Genomic DNA, 22,156 nt, shown 5'->3' on the forward strand with positions numbered 1-22,156 from the left:
TAAACCACTCAACTTTGTCTGGATACATTACTGATATTGTTTATGGCCTTTTACCTAGAATTATATCGTATACATACAAACTCACAGTATATCACTAATCATTAGTTAAGTTTTTTTCCATCCATACGATTTCAAACAGCTCTGTCCAATTCTTTGCACTGACGGAATATTTCGAGAATGAAGGTAAGAATATATTCGACAATAAACTCCTAAATAATTTTGATGAATGTATGAACTGTATTAAAGTATCGAATATTGAATTGATGTAATTCTGTAGGGAAAACTGCTTTTGATGAATATTCTTGGGATGTCAACGATAAACCATCAACATCAGAATTGGATATTTTGCCAACCTTTCAGTAGAATGGAACTTTAACGAATCAGTTTATTTCCTTCAATCTCGTGCCAATGAATATTATTTCTCATTGAAAATTGAAAGACATGAAAAGTGGCGAAATGAAAACAAATTGATTTTGAAGAATACTTTGTACATATTCGAATTTAACAAATGTTGACTAACAATTCTCACATTAGTCAAACTTTATTTGATATTAGTCGAAACAAATTTTTATATTATCATCAAGTTTAATTACTTTCAAAAACTTGTCTCAATGAATCAATAGCAGCGTTTATACTCAACAGTTTCAATTCTACTTACTTTTTCTTTTGTTCTAACCTTGAAGTAGAACTTCATTATTGCAAGAATTCCTAAAAGCATTTTATATTCTATAATGTAGGATAGACTGGGGACAATTGAAACATTTTTGCTTCTTGAATTTTTTTCTCTGCGACTATCACAAATTTCTTAATTATGACATGGGTAAAAGGGAGCATATTCAATCGGGTTTCTATTTACATCATTTCGTTCGCCTAAAATGATAGATAAATAAGATATAAAACAAAAACTGTAGCTCATCAAACTGTTTCAATCGTCCTCTTGCCGGGGACGAATGAAACATATACATGGGACAATTGAAACAGCATTCAGATTAGAGAAATATTTATTCTAATACAAAATAAATTACATTAATAATTAAAAATATTCATTCTGACAAGCAATTGTGACACATGTAAAGATCTTCTTGTCGAGTACATTCTTCGTGGGACCAGTGACGACATTCAATGCACCGCACCCATTTCTCTCCAGGGCGACTACTGCCATACGGTTCCAGGCACACTAGACAGTAAGTTTCTTCTTCGTCGCTTTCACTCTGTTCCTGATTGTTTTGGCGTTGTTTGGTTTTCTTGAGCTGACGAACTGCCTTCGGTATGTCTTTGAACTCCGTAACTTTTCTCTTAACCTTTCTTTTCTTTTTTGCGTCATACTCCTCTTGAATTGCATTTTTTTCAGGAGTGTCCGTATAGATAGCAGATTTTCTAGTTTTTCGTTTGTAACATGTTTTCCTAGGCGGAGCTTTTGGCAACGGTCTAACGATTTCTGGCAAGAATACAGCCTTTGAAGTGCTTGGTTCTGCATCAGCACGTGAAAATACAGATTTTGAGGTGCTTGATTCTGCGTCAGCTTGCGAAAATATGAGTTTTGAGATGCTTGGTGATGCTGGTGGAGTGCGATGAGTGCTTGGAGATGTTGATGGAGTGCAATGAGTACTTGGCGATGCTGGAGAAGTGTGATGAGTGCCTGGTGATGCTGGTCTATCCGTGACATACGAGGAAGCAAAATCTACTTCCGTGAATATATCCCTATTAAAGGGACATATGCCAGTGCTGATAAATCCAGCTACGATATTTGACTGTGTGAGGGCTAACGGCAGAGCTAGTTAGACTATGCTTGCGGGATATCGTAAATTGTCATTGTTTTGCCTGGGTTATTTCTCATCCAGGCATCGCAACTTGAATTTACAGCCTTTTTAAAAGGACCGTAGGCAGATCGATCTAGCGGTTGCAGTTTGTTGGAACAATGTGGGGGGAAAGACAATATGACAATGCCATTTTCTTTGCAGAAGTCCAAGCATCGTATACCTATGTGTGACTGATGATTATCAAGTAAAAGCAATACTTCATTTTCAATTGAAGCATTGGTGTATTTTTGAAAATGGTTGAGGTATATCAAGAACTCATCTTCTTGCATCCAGCCGCTCGCGTTTCCTGCTCCAATACACCCCACTGGACCGTCGCGGACGAAATGATCCTTGTATCTCTCGTGGGAATATAAAAATGGGGGTACACTGTTACTGACAGCATTTACAGCTAAAGCTACGGTTACCAGCGTTCCTCTTTCTCCTGATGTCAGTGCGCCTACCTGTTTAACAGGTTTTCGGACCGTCGTGACCCCTGTCTCGTCGACATATATATTTCAAAATTCAAATTTGTACCTGTCCATAACATTAGCTAGGTTGTCATAAAAAAGTTTTACGTTCGTAACGTTGAAACTAGTTGCTCTGGAAAGACTTGTTGCTTGAGCGCAGCGGATTGAAAGTTTTGGATTGCGTTTCATAAATCCAGAAAACCAATCCTCTCCTGCCATGGCATTTTGTCTCCACGTATCAGGTATGTTCAGCGAATATTTCACGGCCAACTGAAAAGATAATTTCCGAATTTCTTTGGGTGGTAATCCGTAGAATATATGCGCTGCTTTGATTATATAGCCAACAATAATTTTTTCCTGGTTGACGTCAAATACTCGCCTCACACAATGATAACCCATAGTGACAGGAACGGCGGATTCTTGCTCAATTGCTTGCTTTTTCTCCCTAATAAATCTACTCAAAGAGACGTAATGTAGTTCATATTTAGCTGCTGCAGACCTTATCGAAGCATTATTTTCAGTTACCACTTTGTAAGCTTCTTCATATGCCAAAATGGATTTTATTCCTCTCTAAGTTTTTCTCACTCTTACTCGTGGCATCCTAAAACAAAAGTTAACACCTTAACATACCCTTAGGCAAGGCGCGCACTGAAGTGGTCAGCAAGTGCCGTGGCGGTGGCGTGATGACCAAGTGGCACGTGGAATCGGTAAAGTCTATGTAAACAAATGAAGACGCGCGTATCAAAATGGAATAGTGGTGAAGTGGTATTTTGCAGGTGGCGTGATGTCAGTCTGGTGCCACTGAGCTCGGACAAGCTTAATTTTCGAGTGGCAAGCGACTGGTGACGACGTGGATTTGTGAATGAAAATAAAATTATACGAAAACGAAAAAACATGCAAGATGACCATGAATTCAACATACATTTTATAACCCTTGTAGAGGCATATCCCTGTCTATATGATAATACGCGGGAGGATTATCATATGAGCCATGTGCAAGAGCGGGCTTGGTCCAAAATTGCAAAAGACATAGGGAAAGAAGGTAAGTAATAAAAAATTTGGTTCTTTGAAAAATATATTGGTTATTTTGTGATTCTCCAGTACTCGCATGCCTATTGTTTATAAGTGTTAATACTTTTGTCTTCATACACAAAATCTTTTTTGACCTTCAAGTGAGCCGTCCACTGTGAAGAAAAAATCACAGAGTTTCGTTCGTGTAGCAATTGCTGGATTGGTAGCTCTTCTTTGATTTGAGAGTCTTGGATCACGCTGTTCTTCATTTTCTACTTCTATGTCATCATCGTTTCCTTTCTTTCCTCGTGGGCGCGAAAATACACCTTCCTCTTTTTTAATAAAATTATGCAATACGCATACTGCTTTAACAATACTGTCCACTGTATTTATATTAAGACCAATTGTTGTGTGTAAAATTCTGAACTTGGATGACATCATTCCGAACGCGCACTCAACTGATTTGCGACCTCTTGATAACCTTCCATTAAACACCCTTCTCCTATTTGTTAAGCCTCTTTTAGGGTAGGGCTTCATCATAGTACACATCAATGGAAAAGCTTCGTCTGCAGCAAAATAAAATGGAAAATTTGTGTCTTGTCCTGGTAATGGAGATGGGTCTGGTAAGTCTAAAGTGCCGTTGGCTAATTTCTTTCCAAAATTACTTTCTTTTAATGCCCTCCCGTCACTGTTTCGGCCATACTCTCCTACATCAATGGCCAAAAAACATCCATCTGCATCTGACACAGCCATCAAAACAATGAAAAAATACCCTTTGTAATTTATAAATTCGGAACCTGACTTTGGTGGACGTTTGATCCTAATGTGTTCACCATCTATACTCCCAGCACAATTTGGCAGGTTCCATAACTCCCAGTATATATATATATATATATATATATATATATATATACATATATAATATATATGTTAATATTACAGCTACCGTTGCGGACTGCAAGAAAAGGTGGAAGAATCTACGTGGAAGTTACACAAAACATTTAAAGACATACGTGCCATCTGGATCTGGAGCATCAGTAAAACGCCCTTACTATCTCTCGGAGTACATATGTTTTGTTTTACCATTCACAAAGTCACGTCAACCTAAGGGTAATGTTGGCGCACCAAAGGATAATGAAGCGGCAGATATACTTGATGAAGAAATATTTACGGAAGACTTACAGACCGAAGAGCTTGAAAGTGAACAATTAGGAAGTGCAAAGAAAACTGGAACGTATGAAAATAATCAAGGGAGAAATAACGATAGTGATGGTGAACAGTCGATTACTGAAGAAGTCGACCAGAATGTATCAAATGTAAATGTAAAAAACGATTCCCGTGATCCAAAGCAAGGAAAACAAAAGAGAAGTGTATCCAGTTTGTCAGTACTCGGTGTAAAGAAACCTAAAATAATAAAAAATACTCAGAATCAAGTAACTTTGGAAGACGTTAACAAATCTGCATTGGAATATTTCAATAAAAAAAAGGAAGCATCCTATAGACCACCTGCTTTAACTAATGATGACGCCGATGTGCAGTTTTTGTTGAGTTTATTGCCAGACTTGAAAAAAATGACGGACAAGCAGAAAAGAAAATATAAAGTGGGAGTCCTAAATCTTGCCGGTGAAATCTTGGATGAACCTCTTACTTCTGCACCTCTCTTCTCCCCAACTCCTACTTATTCATCGCTTGCTGCAGACAGCATGTCTTCCATCCGTTCATCTGCAGCATGTACTAACTGTACTCCACCTCGATGTGAGACAGCTGATTCACAGCCATCTTATGAAGATATTTCGTTTTCGACAGTACATCAGCTACCTACACAAGATACATTATTACCAAATAGTCAGTATAGTTATCTAAAAACCTCATTATTACCAGATACCTTCTAAGTATGCGTTACAAAATAATGTTTTATAAGTTTGCATTTGGTTAATAAATACTTATTATTTTAAGTGCTTATTATTTATATTTTCTATCGTACTTACCGCAGTGTTACTAGAAGTCTTTCTTCGGGAGACACACAATTTCTGAAGTTTGTATCCTTTTTTTGAAGCATAGAGCGTAGTTTTGTCAGCAACTTGCAAAATGTCCCTTTCTTCATTCGGTAGAAAAGTTTAAATTTTTGGTCGTCCAAGTTCAAATCCTTTTTATATACGTTAAAAATTCCAAATTCTTTATTTTTCTGCCATAGGGGATGAACCCAATAGTGTTTTTTCTCCTTCTCCTGATTTTTAGCATTCAGGTTAGCAAGTTGCACAAGTAAAAGAACATCTTCATCCTCTGAGGACGACATGATGAATCGGTGACACCAACGTTGTTTGCCACTACAATGCGCTTTACACCATTTCCATACCACTTCGTTGCTATTTGATCGCCACGCCATATGCTCACCATCCCTATACCGCTCACCATTCCAATACCTCGCTACTACCACACTACTTCAGTGCGCGCCTTGCCTTACACAACCTACAATATGAACCACATGAAAAATTCACGACGGGGACAATTGAAACATGTTTCATTCGTCCCCCATGTCATGTGTTTCAACTGTCCCTGCAGCACATCTTTGAGTGAACACTCAAATATTTTCTTACTCTTGGATTAGAGTAATAATTTAAAGTATCCCGAGTAAAGGGCATATACCAAACAAAGTAATAAATATAGTCGAAGCTGGATACTTACGTTTTTATCAATGTTAAAGTTTACTTCGATAGCGGGAAATCAAGTTATCATGGACGTGCACATACACTCACAACTGCCGTCAGTGGCCGATAGATGGCTACGTGCTTCATCTAATGGCGCTTCGTTTGGTATAAGCGCGCGTGATTTAAAACGCGAAATCGGTCTACTATGGCGGTTGTTTCTATTGTCCCCTGTTTCAATTGTCCCCGGTCTACCCTACCGCTGAAAAATGAATCAAAATATTTTCCAATTCAATTATCCTCTTAGACTCGAAATTTGTAAAAGATTTTTTAGGTCAATCCATAAAAACGATGAAACCATTGAATGCTAGGCAGCGTCTACAGAGTTTAACAGTCAAATAAATATAGTTTTAAAAAAACTGAAAAGCACGCTTTTGAAGAACATCGAACTGAAAAGTTAAAAATGATTTTTTTTAAATAAGCTTGAAACAATAACGAACGAAAAACTCTAGTATTATTGTGAAAAAAGCGACGGGCGCTTGATATAAGTACAAAAAATATGGCACAAAGCGCCCACGCTTTTTTCACAATAATATTGGTATTTTTCGTTCGTTATTGTTTTAAGCTTATTTAAAAAATATTTTTAACTTTTTAGTTCGATGTCCTTTAAAAACGTGTTTTTTTAGTCTTTTCAAACTATATATATTTTATCTAAACTTTGGGATCAATCAGCCGTATATTGTTTAGAACAATGACCATCGATATTTTCCGATTCCGGAGAGGGAGCCTGAAAATCAGCTACCAAGCTCAAAGAAGGCAGCAGGCGCGCAAAGGAGGGTTACAAATAAGGCAGCAGGCGCGCGTGTTAATAAAAAAAATACTTTTTTCAAATGAAGAAATACATGTAAAGTGAGTTTGGATTATATCAAGAAGGTTGTGTACAGCGCTATCTGCCCGCCAATAGATCAAGCAATAATGTCGATAATTCTGTCAAATACATATCCCGAGCTTGAGAGTTACAAACAAACTGACAAACAAACAAACATACATACAGCTGAAGCTAATATTAAAAGGGTGTTAACATGCATACAGGTGAAGCTAATAAAAGCGTGTTAATAATAAAATGTACCAGACCCGCATTTCAACCGATAAAAAAAATGAGCATACGTGGACTGTTCAAAAAATGAGGTGAATGTTCAAATTTCGTGGGCTATGTACGTTCGATTAGAATTTTTTTTATGTTGGTACACTCGTCTCGAATCTATGCTCACAGTTTCAGCTGATGTTTACTTTGTTGGTGAGATGCATAAAATTTGCATCAAATTTGTGATAAGATGGAATTAAGTGCTCAAAAACACTTGAAATGTTTCACAATTGCATACGGTGATTGTACTCTTGAGTTAGAAAAATATTTACAAGTGAAATAAGATTTTTACAGAAGGTCGAGAATATGTGAATGACGACGCGCCAATACATCAACAACCAATGAAAATGTTGAGAAAGTGGGGAAATTGTTATATAGAATCGTTGAATCATTATTAGAGAAGTTGCTGAGGATGTCGGCATATCGGTTGGCTCATGCCATACAATTTTTTGGTAAATTTTGGACATGATTAAAAAAAACGTCGCATAAGTATCTTTCAGGAGTTGTTGAATGATGTCAACGACGATTCAGATTTACTTGAAAGGTCATAACTGGTGACGAATCTTCCCAATGGAAGAGCCCAGGAGAACCAAGATCAGAGATAAAAAACGTTAAATTCTGTTATATGTCAAGGTTTTGCTCACTGTCTTCTTCCATTACTGTGGCGTAGTGCATGAGGAGTTCTTGTCACATGGTCGTACGGTCAATAAGGAGTATTATCTTGAAGTAATGCGCCGTTTGCGAGAAGTAATACGAAAAATACGTTCAGTACTGTGGAAAAACAATGCATAGCTTTTGCATCACTATAATGTACTTGCTCGCTCGTCATTGGTTGTTCGTAATTTTTTGGCTAAAAACAACACCGTAATCATGCCTCGGCCACATTATTCACCAGATTTGACCCTCTGTGACTTTTTCTTATTCCCAAGTTACTTGGGAATAAGAAAGTTGGTATCGCCACCAAGAGGGCGATACCAACTTTTTTTTTATGGAAAGGGGGTCTTGTAATAACTTGTTTGATAGCTATTTCAATTTCTATCCAACATTTTCCCGAGTTATTAACAGTTTCATATTCGTTTGTTTGAAAGTGGTTGACAATGTTTCATGGTGAATTTTACTTCCATCGTTTAAAATGATATTTGATATCTCTGAAAGAACTCTTTTGACGACGAGTGATGCAACACTCTACATTGTGTTTCTCATCAAAAGTATCAGAAATTTTGTCCAAATTTGAATTTTTTTTCTGTTCAAAAGTTGAAAAGGGAAGACTATTTACGTCAGCCCTGAATATTGTGAACTATTGCATTTCATCAGTTCGGACTTCCATTGTCTAATATAATATAAATTGATTTGAAATCCCTGAAATAATCTGTAAAAAATCAAAAGAATAGCTGAAAAAAATTACAATGTTATCAAACAAATAAACTGAAATTACAAAGAAATAACATACAAGCAACAACCAAAAAAGATAAAAAATTGAACTATTAACACAAGCTGAAAATTAAAAATTATTATTAACCAGAAATGAAAATTAAAAATAAAAAAAATTCCAAACCAAGTTACTTCATGACGTTTCGATTGGTAGTATCGACAATCGTCTTCGGGTGATAATTTTCAGCTCGTGTTAATAGTTCTTTTTTTTTGGTTGTTGCTTGTATGTTATTTCTTTGTAAATTCAGTTTTTTTTTTGCTTAATAAAATTGTTATTTTTTTTGCTAATCTTTTTGATTTTTCACAGATTCTTTCAGGGATTTCAAATAAATTTACATTATATTAGACAATGGAAGTTCGAACTGATGAAATGCACTACGAAACATTGTCAACCACTTTCAAACAAACATTGTGAACTATTATTGTATTCTTCCACTTCAGAAACCTCTCTTATATATAATGGTTGTTTTGGTAACCAGGCAACGTCTAAATATAATTTGAGTCATAGCAGGCTTCTGATTTCTGACATAAATATTAGTGAAAGTGCCCAATTGTTCTCAAGTAAAACAAAAACAAAATCATGAACCAAACAAGAATCACTAGTTCAAGTACCGATAAAGAGATGATAACTATTGCTGAGGAAGAACTGTCTAGACTTCGTCGTCAGGTAAACACCTCTAGTATTAGAGTGAAATAAAATTATGACTATTAGATTTTAAATTCCGAACACAATTTTCTACGCAATATTGTCTATTTCTTCATTGAATTTTCGTTCTGTTTTTTATTGGATTATAATTTCTTCATTTGTAATTTTAATCTGATTTTTGGATAATAAAAGAATTTCAGAATATAAAAATGGTGAAATTTGAAAATTGTTTCAGCTTCGTATAATGGAAGATGATAGAATAGCCTTTTTAGATGAGACTGGTTCAAAACTAGAAAAACAAAGAAAAATTATCGAAATGCTTAAAAAAGAAAAAGAAAAAGTTTCGGAAGATATAAAGGTCTCCACCTGCACCAATCAAAGAAGAAATGACAAAAAACTCGGTAAAAATATTCACAAACTTCTAGAAGATTTCCAAAAATTGGTTATTTGTGTGAAGAATGAAAAGGAGCAACTGAAAGAGTTGGATGTTCAAATGAGAAAGGTAAATTGTCAGTTAACTCAGTAACATAACACGTTGGGATGATCGATAATTTATGGGAGTATTCATGCAACATATTTAGTTGCTCAACATAACATATTGTGCATAAAGAACGTTTTCGATACGACTGAGGCCCCATGTTGTGTGCCCGATGCCGACTTTACACCAATGGTGCATGGAGTTGCAGTTGTTTTCGAGATAAAAAAATATGGTCCAAAACATAGCCTTAATTGAAATTAAGTACATCAGTACTCTCAATTCATGAAAAGTTGATATTTTGATGATAGTTTGGACAAACTCGAAATATTCAAATAACACCAAGACATCGACTCCATATCATACAGGGCGTGCTAAAATTACTATTATTTCCATTGTGCATAAAAGTAGTCAAAAGTTCATTTTTTCAAATGAAACCCCCTGTATATTACTCGGTAAATTGAAAGATGGTGAAAAATGCTTCAAGGTGATATATCATGTCCCTATACCTAAATCGTCGAGTTTTCTCAATAAAGTCGCTTCTTCTAGAAACATTATTTTTTTTTTTTTAGAATTTGGATATAGGTAGCAGTGGAATTATCAAGCTTATAACAGTTCGGTTACTTTTATAAGTAATTTACAAAGAGTTATCGACGGTGTTTCGAATCATCTTCCAAAATGAATGCAAATATCGATTATTCAAACGAAGTTCCTATGAAATTATTTATTATACACATGAACAAAGTGATCAAATCATTGTCAGAACGTGTAAAAAATTCAACCAAATGTATCCTGAATTAACACTAATGAACGAGAGGAAGTTTGTAAGGTTACAAAATAATTTCCTTAATTATGGCTCAAAGTTTCCAGGGAACAACTGTACCAAAAATCAGTCATTTCTAGGTAAAAAGTAAGATTTTGTGGGCTAAAACATATGAAAGTACAGACAATAACAGAATAGGACGATTCAAAATAACAAAATTGTAAACAAAATATCACATTTTCACAATAAATGCTGAAAATGTTGTCCATTACATTCTAAACATTTTAAAATGCTTTTTTGTACGCGACTTGTGGTTGCTTTTTCAATTTCCTGGGGATCCAGACATATTTTCAAGAAAATCGGTTACAGTCGTCCTTAATATTTGGAGATATCTCTCTGCATTCAGTGTGTCTTCATAAATAAAAAAGCTAATTTTATTTTCTTCAGAATACAGAAAACATTCAGGTCAAATTTTTCTTGAAAACCCATTTCTTTTGTAACATGAGGATTATGATCAGCAAAAATGTTTATTCCTTCTATTGAAAATACTATCCCTCGTAAATTTTGATTCGTCGCTCAAAATTATTTTTGACAAAAATTCCCGATCTTCCTGTGTATGAATCAGAAGGGATTCACAAAAATGCATTCTACGTTCGAAGTCTTCTGCCTTTAGAGCTTGAACTTTGGTAAATTTATTAGGATGCATTCCGTGATTTTTCAAAATTCGTTGTACTGAAGCATGTGATACACCTAAATCTTTTTCTACACTGCGAATGGAAGCTTCTGGATATGCATAAAAATATGCCAAAACGTTAACAGTATTGTCCTCATTTGAAGTAACAGGTTTTGGTAATGTTGAAGGCGCTTTTAACATGGAGCCATAGTTAAGGAAATTATTTTGTAATCTTACAAACTTCCTCTCGTTCATTGGTGTTAATTCAGGATACATTTGGTAGAATTTTCTACAAGTTCTGGCAATGATTTGATCACACTGTTCGTGTATAATAAATAATTTCATAAGAACTTCGTTTGAATAATCAATATTTGCATTCATTTTTGTCGATTTTTTGAAACACCGTCAATAACCATTTATCAATTACTTATAAAAGTCACCAAACTGTCATAAGCTTGATATTTCCACGGCTACCTAGAAATCAAATTCTTTAAAAATTATTTTTTGTACAACTCTTATTGAAAATCTCTTTGATAGAAAGACTTCAATCAGAACACCTACCAAAAAATAATTTAGAAAAGTTCACACATGCAGTTCGTGCTATTGGTAATATTAAATCCCTGTGAAGTTACTGACGATGACGAAGTAGTATTCAGTCCAACTGTAGAAAGTCCTTCATGACTAATCAATAATCTTCCTTAAAATAACGTGAGTTGGCGTATGTAGTTGTAACATATGCCTTGTAATCCAAAGATCGTGTGTTCAAATCCCATGGACCCTATAATTTTTTTTATTATCAGCAGTATGTTCTAGGTAGGACTTGTTAGTAACTATACGACCCCATTATATGGATCAATCATTATTGGTATCCGCAGAAATCAATTTACTTTCAACTCGATAAATTCTCCGGATCGAAGTTGGCTCAGACTTAGAATCCCAGAGTTGAGATCTCGGCAATTTACGGTTGAAAAAATAATTATTTTAAAAAATTAGTAATAGGAATACGAATATGCCTCAGTTTTCAAATAATTTGATTTCATCGTATACGTTACCCTTGAACAAATTTGTGAAAATTGCTTCTTGGAATTGCAAATAAAACTACAATTTCTACATAATACATAGAAGAAAATGCCGAATTTTCAGATCTACCGAAAAACGTTCCACTGATGAAATCTATTGGATGATTGCATCGTTATAACTCCCCTTAGTTCCAATTTTTCACAGAGTATCCGGCGTCTTCTTGGGGTTGTTTTCATTGTTATTATTGAAGAGTTGATGGAAGGTGAAAAAAACCATATTATTATAAAAAAAATTACGATATTCGTTTTTTTTTGGAATGTTTTCTATAAGACAACCACAAGAGGCGCTGGCATTCAAATTTGAACATTTTTGAATTCAACTTTTCAGTGCCTAATTGTCCTGGGAATTGAATCCACCAAATTGTTCTTCTTCTTAAAAGTCTATTCTGAAAATAGGTTATGTCTTCGTTTGTTTGAATTTTATTTTTCTGAATTTTGAAGATTCAAACTGTCAACAATATTGTTTTTGTAATTTAATGGGATTGTGGGAATATTTATAATAAAATGGATCTCGAGGCATCAAAGATTTGTCGGGTCTGCTTGAAAAAACTCAAGATGCAAAAGTTTTTGATAATTTACCACAAAAATGTTGGAAATTCTCCCCATACAGATGGTAAGTACAAGATAGGCACACGTATTTCTAAACCCAACGGTGAATTATTATTTTTTAGAATACTTCTGTGAGTAAAGGTCCTGTGATTTGTTCGGCCTGCTCAAAAAATTTACAGAAATCTTTCGAATTTAAATCGACATGCCTCTCTCAAGATATATACTTGAAAACTTTCCTGATGGGTGTAACTGAAGTGGCCAATCTACAAGATATTATAATGAATAAAAATATATGTAGAGACATTATAAAGAAAGAAGAGGAAAATATATGCAGATTTTGCTTGAAGTATTACTCTATGGATTATTTGACATCCCTAAGTAATTCAGAAGACTTGTTCTTGAAAGATATTCTAGAAAGATGTTGTTCAGAGATCGTAAGTTTGATAACAGATTAAGTTTTTTAGTGTAGATATATTAGAAGTGATCTTATGATTTCAGGATTTGACCATATCTATTGATCCTCTTGCATGTAACAGTTGCATAGAATCTTTGCAACATCAGTTCAACTTCATTGCCCAGTGCAGCGATTCTGAACAGTTAATAATAAATTACATGTCCTTTGAGAATATTCCTTCCAATCAAGAAATAAAATTAGAGAATGTTTATGAATATACTGCAAGAACAAAGAGTGAGTTCAAAAGCAGCATATATTTCATCAAACAGGAGGAAGAAAGCGAGCCCGATGATGAATTCTTTGAAGATATAGGATCTGGACCTTGCAAGGTGGAGAATGCAATACATATGAAAACTGAAGGGTAAGTTGACGTTATGTTTCATTTTCTTAATTTATAAAAAAACTTAAAGTATATGTATACATTTGATAGACTACCATTTGCTTAGAATACTGATGAGCAAGAAAATCTCCATAATCAGTGGAAATACTATAAGTACAACAAAATGACTGAGTTATATGTTGAAAACTTATTACACAATAATGAAGAGTTTCAGTTTGACAGTTTAAATAGTCTGTCTAATGGCAAACAGGTGGGCTGTACTAAAATTCCACAATAATAGGCACTTAAGTCTCAGAAATATAGTTGCATTAAAAGAAAACATTGTTGTCAGGTTGTGATTCTATATCTATTATCATTCTATATATTGTATCAGATGATAAAATACATAAAATCACTATCTGAAGACAATGTTTTTGTTTTAATGCAATAATATTTCTGAGATTTTAGTGCCTACTATTATGGAATTGAGTATAGTCCGCCAAACTGAAATAGGTATATGATAGATTACAATCTTGGGGAGAAACTTATGGATTATCACTCTTCTTGATAATTCGTTAAGAATTTCAAACATAGGTAAAAATGACATTCTGATATCAAGTAAGTTTTCTAGAATTCTTTCTTCAACTTTTACTGTGTCTTTGACTGTGATAATTGAAATTATATGAGCAAATCTTGTATTTACATTGTCTAGAAATAGAAATGACAAACAAGCTCACTAATAAGATTTATTTTGATTTTCACTATTAAAGGTTTACATGATCATATAAATCAAAATAAATCATATTAGTTAGTTTTGATATGGATTTTTAACAAGTATCGGTCAGTTCCATTCCAAAATGAAAAGTGATGTCAACATCAATATTTTTTACTGGTAATTATAATTTTCGGAACTGAATAATTCTATGTTTATTCATATATTTTGAAATTTCTATTTTGGGGTTTGTTAAGTTTATATTACTGTTTTGTTTTTTGGAAATAGTATCAAAAATATCCCTCCTACATGACCAAAAATTTTGTGAAATCCAATAATATTGAAAGTTCTGCTTTTAGACACAGGCTCATCAATAATGATTCAAAATAAAATCATGAGACCATAAGTAAAGGGATGTTATCAAATTTGTATACTGGCAAATTATTAGATTTGCACACATTTTAACCAATTAAACTTAGTGAACTCAGGATATATTCAGTGAAGAATGGATTATGGTAACAGTATTTGACATTCACTTAACTAAACCTAACCTTACTTTGATGTGGTCATATTGATTGGCAGTATAAACAAAATAAATTGTCTGAATTTATTTTTATTGACTGCTATGATGATATTTTGTATTTCATCACAAACTTATTTGAACAAATTATCCCTATTACCTATATTTAGATATAATGGGATTTTATGTTACACGTTGACGTAGTATACAGGTCCTTACTGAAATGACATAGTAAAGTATATTTATTTTTCAGTACCTACAAAGGCTGCAACTTCTCCCCAAGGTTGAAACCAAGAAGTAAAGCACCTTGCAACTTTCCTTGTTCGCACTGTCCTTACAAAACACATCGTCGGGACAGCCTCATTTCCCATTTACTAGTCCACAAAAATTCTGATAATATCAAAACCCATAAATGTGATATTTGCAACTTCGAATCAAAATGGAGGACCAGTCTCACGTCACACATGCTAAGACATAAAAAACTGACTGACTTAACTATGTACAAATGTAACGATTGCACCTATCAGTCAAAGTATAAAAAACATCTTAGGAGACATATGAAAACACACAGCAATAAAACAATTTACTCATGCGAGTTCTGCAAGTGCAGGTCAAAATATCGGGAGTACATCGATAATCACAGGTGTAAGCATAATCAGATGAAGCAGGAAGTTAAAATAGAACCAGAAGAAATTAAAGTTGAAGAGGAGGGTAATAGAGAGAAATTCCCGATTGATTGTTCTTCTTTCACGAAAGTGATTGAACCATCCAAACATTGCTGGTGGTACAAATGTCACTATTGTCCCTATGAAACAAAAAAGATCCACCACATGAAGGAACATTCAGTGAAACACCTCAAGAAAGATGAGATGGATCTTCACGAATGTGGGCTTTGCAAGTTTAAGACGAAGTATAGAGCTAGCTTGAACCATCACAAGAGGCAGATCCATCAGAGAAAGGATATGGTTGTGTAAAGGGCATTGAGGAAGAATGTTATATTTATGAGAATTGATGTTATGTTTCGTTATTTTGAGTTTAAGTTTATTTGTTGACCATAATTATTTTTTATGTGATGAATAAATGTTTTAGTTTGTTACTTGGGTTATTTTTTGTCTTTCATGCTGTTTTTACAAACGTATATATTTTACAGTGCTGATATTGAAATTATAAAAGTGATCAGAAATATTTCAATCCGTTTTTTTTTACTCTATGTTACCATCATTTTGAAACGATTTAACATAATGATCGACTTTAACTCTTCACTAGAGATACAGATGTCTTATGATTTTCAGTTTGAGTTTACAGAGGCTAATAACTGTCTGGGTAACAAATCAGTTATTGGAATGTTTTGTTGAGAAAAAATGAATAATAGAATCTCAAAAATATTTGAAAATGAACCTAAAAGTTTACAAAAATCAATAACTATATGTATTCTGGTGGTTCTAAACAGTAAAATGAAAAAAAAAACAGTTTTAAGCTGTTTACCTAAGGTGGCAGTCCCACACTTGTTCTGTGATTTACCGAAACGTGCTTAGAGAATAATGTTTTCCCAATTCTGGTGGAGAAAGTGATTTCTTTAACAATCGTCAAGCGAGCATCAACATACTTTTTTCCTCAATTTCTGAAAATTATGCCTCCTCTTAACTCTAATGCTTAATTTTCCTCAGAGCAATGAAATATCCCCCTTTTCATTCATTAATTATTAACCATCGCTGCCTGAATTTTCTCTAATGGTAAAAAAGTGAGGAAGTGATGAAATCACACATGGAAAAATAAGGTTCCACATAATTTAGGTGTAAGTATAATTTTCTTTGTCGTTCAAGAGCAATGTTACAGATTATTCATGCTGTAACATCTTTGATTTTTTTGTTCACTATAAATCGCTAATGACATCCCTCTGAGTTTCTAATATAGCAGATATTTATATTATCTCGGGCGCATTTGACCAAGCTGTTAATAATTAACAGGAGCTTCGTCGGGGGGGGGGGTCGCAGCGCTCATGCTTTACGCAATGCAGCTATCCTATTTACTTTTTCATACTTTTTTTGTTAAAAAACTAATGAATAATAATGTAACAGTCGCCTCCTCATCGGGAGATCTTTTATTTTTTTCGTTCACATGAACATGTGCTTCATATTTTTTCAAAATTTGTATAGAACTGACGCCCTCGTCGACATCCAGCCTGGTTACTGGCGTAGGGGGCCGCCAGTTCTCTCAATTTGTCTTTCACTTCGATATTTATGCAATCGTGACATTTATTTTAACTACACCTCACTTCCCGCCTCGACATAGGCGTAGGCATATTATTTTTCAGTGGTAGTTTTTCAGTTACTTATTCTTACAATCATAACAATTGATCATCTCATGAAAAAGTTATCTCAAGTGAATTTTTTCACCATGGGAAATTATGAAAAACTTCGAAATTTGAGGTAGTTGATTTTCGAGTCGAAAACTCTAAAATACAATGAAAACACAAATAATCACAACAAATTCTCATCAAACATATATTTACAAAATAATAGAGGCCAACAATATTGCTAAAAAAATCAAAATTCTTCTTCGCTATATTCGGATGAGGTGGAATCATCATCGGGTTGAATAACGATCGGATTTATGGAACTTTGCACATAACATTTGTTCTCTTCTTTCATAACGTGGGCCACACAGTTCTTCCACAAATTACCATTACCTAGGTACTTCATTCACCACTCGCCTTATATTGTCAAGCACTACAGCATTCAAAGTCGGTGACTGATTACATTTCCGCAAGCTTTCTTCCATTGTGGCCCAAACCATTTCAATTGGATTGAACACACAATTGTATGGAGGCAAACGTAAGAGAATATGACCACGTGTTTCACACATCGAATCAATAATATACTCTTTTTTGAAATTACGTTGTTTTATGGTCGCCAGTAATACCTTTTTCGTTGGAATCTTTTCGGGTATGTCCATGTCATGATTTCGCATGAAATCAACAATGTCTACTGCTTTTTTTGTGTTATTGTTTGGTATTGTAGTCAATAATAACCGAGAATGATACGAAGTGTTATCCATAACAATAACCGAGTTTGGAGGAATATTTGGAGAGGCTGCTCACTGAACCAAGTTTCGAATAAAGCCGCAGTCATATCTTCGTGGTAATCAGCAGACGAATACTTTATATTTTTGGCCGATAGAAGCAAAGCGTTACGTACGAAACCACTTTCATTCCCGGCATGCAAAATTATAACACGTTTTCCCTTGAAGGTGTGTTCAAAGCACAATACTTGGTTTCGTCTACCCAGCCATATTTGACAACATCATGGGTGTCAAACCCATGTTTCGTCGTCGGTAGATTATATGTCTGCTGGATTCTCGGTAGCTTTTCATTCAAATATTCTTGTCGGAGTTGAAACAATGCGTGTCGATTCCATTATGACCATCCGATTGATCAATTTTTTATATTTGAAACCATAAGACAATAAGACACCTCGTAGAGTTTTTAAAGATTTGTAATTGTAATCGGGATAATCGAGTAATTTATACCAAATCATTTCCAAGGTTGGTACCTACTTCATTTTTTTGGTATATACCATAAATTGTTCGCCGAATCACATTTTTTGTAGCACCATCAACGTTTGCGAATTTTTTATTCCATTGTTTTCGTTTCATTGCATGGTCAATGACATCCCCTATTTTAATGACTCGAAGAACTGTCGAACGAGATAGTTTCGTTAACTCGCATATTCTATTCACAATAGCATTCTGTGAAGTGTGACAGTTTTCTTTCTTCAAGCATTCATGAATATTTAAAATTACTCGCTGAACTTGAACGTGTAAGTCCTTATTTTCAAATTCCGGATCCCTGTCGATTGACACAGATTCCTCACACGTAATGTTATCATTTGTTTCAAAAAGGTCTCCAGAAAGCCATATTGATGAAAGTCCCCCAAAACACTAAGATTTTCACAAAAATCGGTTTAAACGATGAGATTGGAACTTTGGTGTGAAAGTTGAAAACTTTTTCTAGAGATCAATTACCCTAACACCAAACTGATATTTTTGCACTCGACGCGCGTTTCGCTAACACGGTTAGCATCTTCAGGAGAAGCAAATTGATACTGAATCTAAAGACAAGGGTTAGCTGTTTATATACCTAAAGTTTTTTGGTCCGATGTGGTTTTTGTTTGTTAAATGATGATTATCATAATTGATTTTTCGGTAATTAACTAGTGGAACCACTACCTGCAAATTAATTTGTCCGCTTTTTAATCTATTGTTGACAAATTCATTTGCAGGTAGTAGTTCCACTAGTTAATTACCGAAAAATCAATTAGGATAATCATCATTCAACAAAGTCCACATCGGACCAGGTATATAAACAGCTAACCCTTGTCTTTAGATTCAGTATCTATTTGCTTCTCCTGAAGATGGTAACCTTGTTAGCGAAACGCGTGTCCAGTGCAAAAATATCAGTTTTGTGTTATGGTAATTGATCTCTAGAAAAAGTTTTGAAAAATCGGTTTGCAAAACCCCTCACTACCCCACGAGCACACGGCACTGATAAAGAAATATTGTGAAACGGACAAAAAATCAGTATTCAGCCAGTCCAAGCCTTTACTCCTCAACTACATTTGATAGCACCTTTACTATATGGGCGACTAGGGGCCACAGGCAAGAAATGTTTATGACTGTATTCTTATTTTTATTGCCGTTCCAATTGGGAATGGATAGACTATACCATCTCTGAAGGCGGTCGTTATCAGCACAACCGTCCTCTGTTTATATAATTTCTTTATTGAAAAATAATATAAAATCACTTTGAAACCTTAGAGATGCAGTAAATAATTAAATTCTAGAATAATGAAGGCTTATACTTAAATATTGTACTATCCACTGATTTTAATTTTTCTTTTAGATATATTTTTTCCAACTGGTGATGATGATGATTCCCCTTACAAAGAAACCATATGTGAGAATAACAGAAAACTGAAACCATGCATGAATTTTGATTTAAATTGTAATAATAAATAAATCCGAAAAATTAGAAATTATTAGAATGTTCAAAGATAACATTTTACTACCTCCTTTCGAAAAGCAAATGCGGATCTGTGTTCAAAAAAACATATCCAGGGTCTAGGTATTTTCAAAAATGTACAAAGACGATAAATTGTTCTATAAAAAGCTATCTGACCAGATTTAGTGTGTTGATTGTCCCTTATAACTGACTAGGTATTTGAATCCATCTGCAAGTTTTAGTTATTACGGCGACCAATATTTCAAAGATTATAAAAAGATTTATTTTGCAGATAGAGGGTGATATTAAAAATTTGAGACCTAAGTCGGCAGTAACCGATCAATACTACCAGAACCGTTTGATGAGTGGACAAAAATCCATTAAAATATTACAAAATAGGCTAGACAACTCTATAAAACGATTTTGCTGCATTTTAACTGAAAACAAGAAACTGCGTGAAGAAATCGACCATCTTCTTAAAGAAAGGTATTTTATTCACAAATGCCAAAAAAGGGAATAATTTGAGTTTCTGCCTCTGATGTATTTAAGGAGTCATTTCAATGAAATATGGGAGGCATTATTGAAAGATATTAGCGGAGGAAAAAAATTCATGGCAGAATTGATAGAACAAGCTACTGTAGCTTTTGACCAACGTGAAGAATGGTGCTCAAAACTTGTTGCGCTCAAAAAAAGAGCGCAAAATGATTTCTTAGCTCATTCTGAGGCAAGTTTTTTTTTTAAATTAACAGTTGTGTACACGACCTTTTTTAACAACATAATTTTCATCGGAAAATTTTCTTAGGAAAAATAATTCAGAGAATCTGTCTTAGTATTTGAATATAATTTCAGGAAATGCGAGAAATTCAACGAAAACTTGATCACGATTTGACACTAAAGGAGTTTCTGAATGTGAAGGGTCAAAGGCGCATTTTGAAGGATTTGGAAGAGAAAGAAAGAAAAAAGAAAGAATCAGAGATTCAGAGCTTAGAAAACCAATTAGATGTGTATGAAAAAACTATGGAAAAAATACAGGTGAGGGTAGTTGGGTGAAACAGTCACGTATTTTCAGTATTTCAGTGGACATATTTCAGCGATTTTGTGAGGAAGATGATGTCCAGCGGATCGCTTCTCAGTTTTTGAAACGAGAAGAGGAAAATTTTGCCCTCTTCAATTACGTTAACGAGCTCAACCATGAAATTGAACAATTAAATTCTGGAATATTAGAAATGGAAGAGAAAATTGGTATATAAGCTAAAATAATGTGTCGTTCTTTTTTATTGGTAGTCAGTTCCATACAGGACAACTTACTCTCAGAATATTTCGTTATTTTTAGATGAACAAGTGGAAATCGGTAAGATTCGCGCTACTGAGCGACAAGCAAATTTGAATTTACTTCAGGCAGATTTAGACGAATCCGTAAAACAGGTAACTAGTTATAATTTTTGAAGAAAAAATCTTGTGACTTTCTACTTTTCCATCTTTACAAAGCGGTGTAAGTCAAGCACAGACGTTTCTCTCAGTTAGAAGGTAGATAAAATCCATTGTAATAGTGAAATAAAGTTTTTGCGAGGATTGTATCGATCGTTTTTCATGATTATTAAAAAAGGTGCTTATTCAAAAACTAGTATGTTCACCCAAAACTTCGAAGTACACCTGGTTATGGAAATTTTCCTTATAAGTGAAATTTTATATCGAAATTCCATCATATATTTTATTGTGCAGCATTCATGTGTAAGAATAATTTGTCAATTCTACTGCAAGTTTCTACAATACGAACTGAATGGAATGAAGTGCATGATCTACATATCTTCATGATCTCTCCTTAAAATATCCCCTTTTCAACAAATTGTGAAGTTTGCTACCAAATATCCAACACATTTTTTTCCATTTATCGAATCTCTGTCGTTATATACTCCTGCACATATCTAATGAACCAGTTTCTAGACCATTAAAGATGAAGAGAATGCGAAGAAAGCTGAATCTGAACTAATCATGGTACTACAAGGCATCGAGAACATTTTTACAATGTTGAACTGCGATAGAGGCCCTATATTAGACCTTCTGGGTTGGTAATATCATATTGAATATTTCCGTTTATTTATTTTTTATTTTCAGGCGAAAATTCTTCAATTAACGTGTACAATGTGAATATTTTCTTAGGGACTATTGAAAAAAAAGTGTCAGCATTGATAACACGAGTATATTTTGATGAAAAAGCTGTGAGTATTGAATATTTATATGGAGAATAACAGCAGAATAACGAAAATATTTTATTTGAAGATGTTGACACAGTCCAAGAGATTCCAGCGAGAGAATTTAGTGAGGCTGATCAATTAATGAGCTGGAATTTTTGTAGTCATCTGTAATGTTGGAAATATTTGTTCATATTTCACAAATACAAACTTATAAGAGAAATTTTCATTGTTTATGTATTTTTTATCCCAATTCATTTCTCAATTTCATCTCTATG

At 34.1% G+C, this 22,156-nt stretch overlaps 3 protein-coding genes across 5 annotated transcripts; all 3 read left to right on the forward strand.

Annotated features, from left to right (window-relative positions):
- The first annotated feature begins 57 nt into the window (after positions 1-57).
- Positions 58-22,101, forward strand: Ccdc114 (Coiled-coil domain containing protein 114). 3 transcript variants are annotated; one of them, XM_074173736.1, is made up of 10 exons: positions 58-183; positions 9,379-9,645; positions 19,979-20,172; positions 20,236-20,410; positions 20,536-20,718; positions 20,778-20,928; positions 21,020-21,111; positions 21,631-21,751; positions 21,802-21,905; positions 21,967-22,101. In XM_074173736.1, exons 1-10 carry the CDS (start codon positions 178-180, stop codon positions 22,021-22,023), a joined length of 1,350 nt encoding a protein of 449 aa, XP_074029837.1. In that variant the 5' UTR covers positions 58-177; the 3' UTR covers positions 22,024-22,101. The 3 variants fall into 3 exon arrangements, 2 of the variants coding, with proteins under 2 accessions (XP_074029837.1, XP_023013517.2); XM_023157749.2 differs by lacking the exon at positions 58-183 and adding an exon at positions 9,010-9,164; XR_012465118.1 differs by lacking the exons at positions 58-183; positions 21,802-21,905; positions 21,967-22,101 and adding an exon at positions 8,993-9,164 and having other exon boundaries at positions 21,020-21,213; positions 21,631-21,752.
- Positions 3,204-5,232, forward strand: LOC141481711 (uncharacterized). The gene is made up of 2 exons (XM_074173735.1): positions 3,204-3,308; positions 4,220-5,232. The coding sequence occupies exons 1-2, from the start codon at positions 3,251-3,253 to the stop codon at positions 5,167-5,169; spliced, it is 1,008 nt and encodes a 335-aa protein (XP_074029836.1). The 5' UTR covers positions 3,204-3,250; the 3' UTR covers positions 5,170-5,232.
- Positions 12,510-15,783, forward strand: LOC111503450 (uncharacterized). The gene is made up of 4 exons (XM_023157748.2): positions 12,510-12,746; positions 12,805-13,116; positions 13,181-13,497; positions 14,941-15,783. Exons 1-4 carry the CDS (start codon positions 12,720-12,722, stop codon positions 15,659-15,661), a joined length of 1,377 nt encoding a protein of 458 aa, XP_023013516.2. The 5' UTR covers positions 12,510-12,719; the 3' UTR covers positions 15,662-15,783.
- Positions 22,102-22,156: the final 55 nt, after the last annotated feature.

This window comes from Leptinotarsa decemlineata, unplaced genomic scaffold (genome assembly GCF_025532065.1).
Source record: "Leptinotarsa decemlineata unplaced genomic scaffold, Ldec_3_MD MMD2_tig00000505_RagTag_RagTag, whole genome shotgun sequence".
NCBI classification, from domain to species: Eukaryota; Metazoa; Arthropoda; class Insecta; order Coleoptera; family Chrysomelidae; genus Leptinotarsa; species Leptinotarsa decemlineata.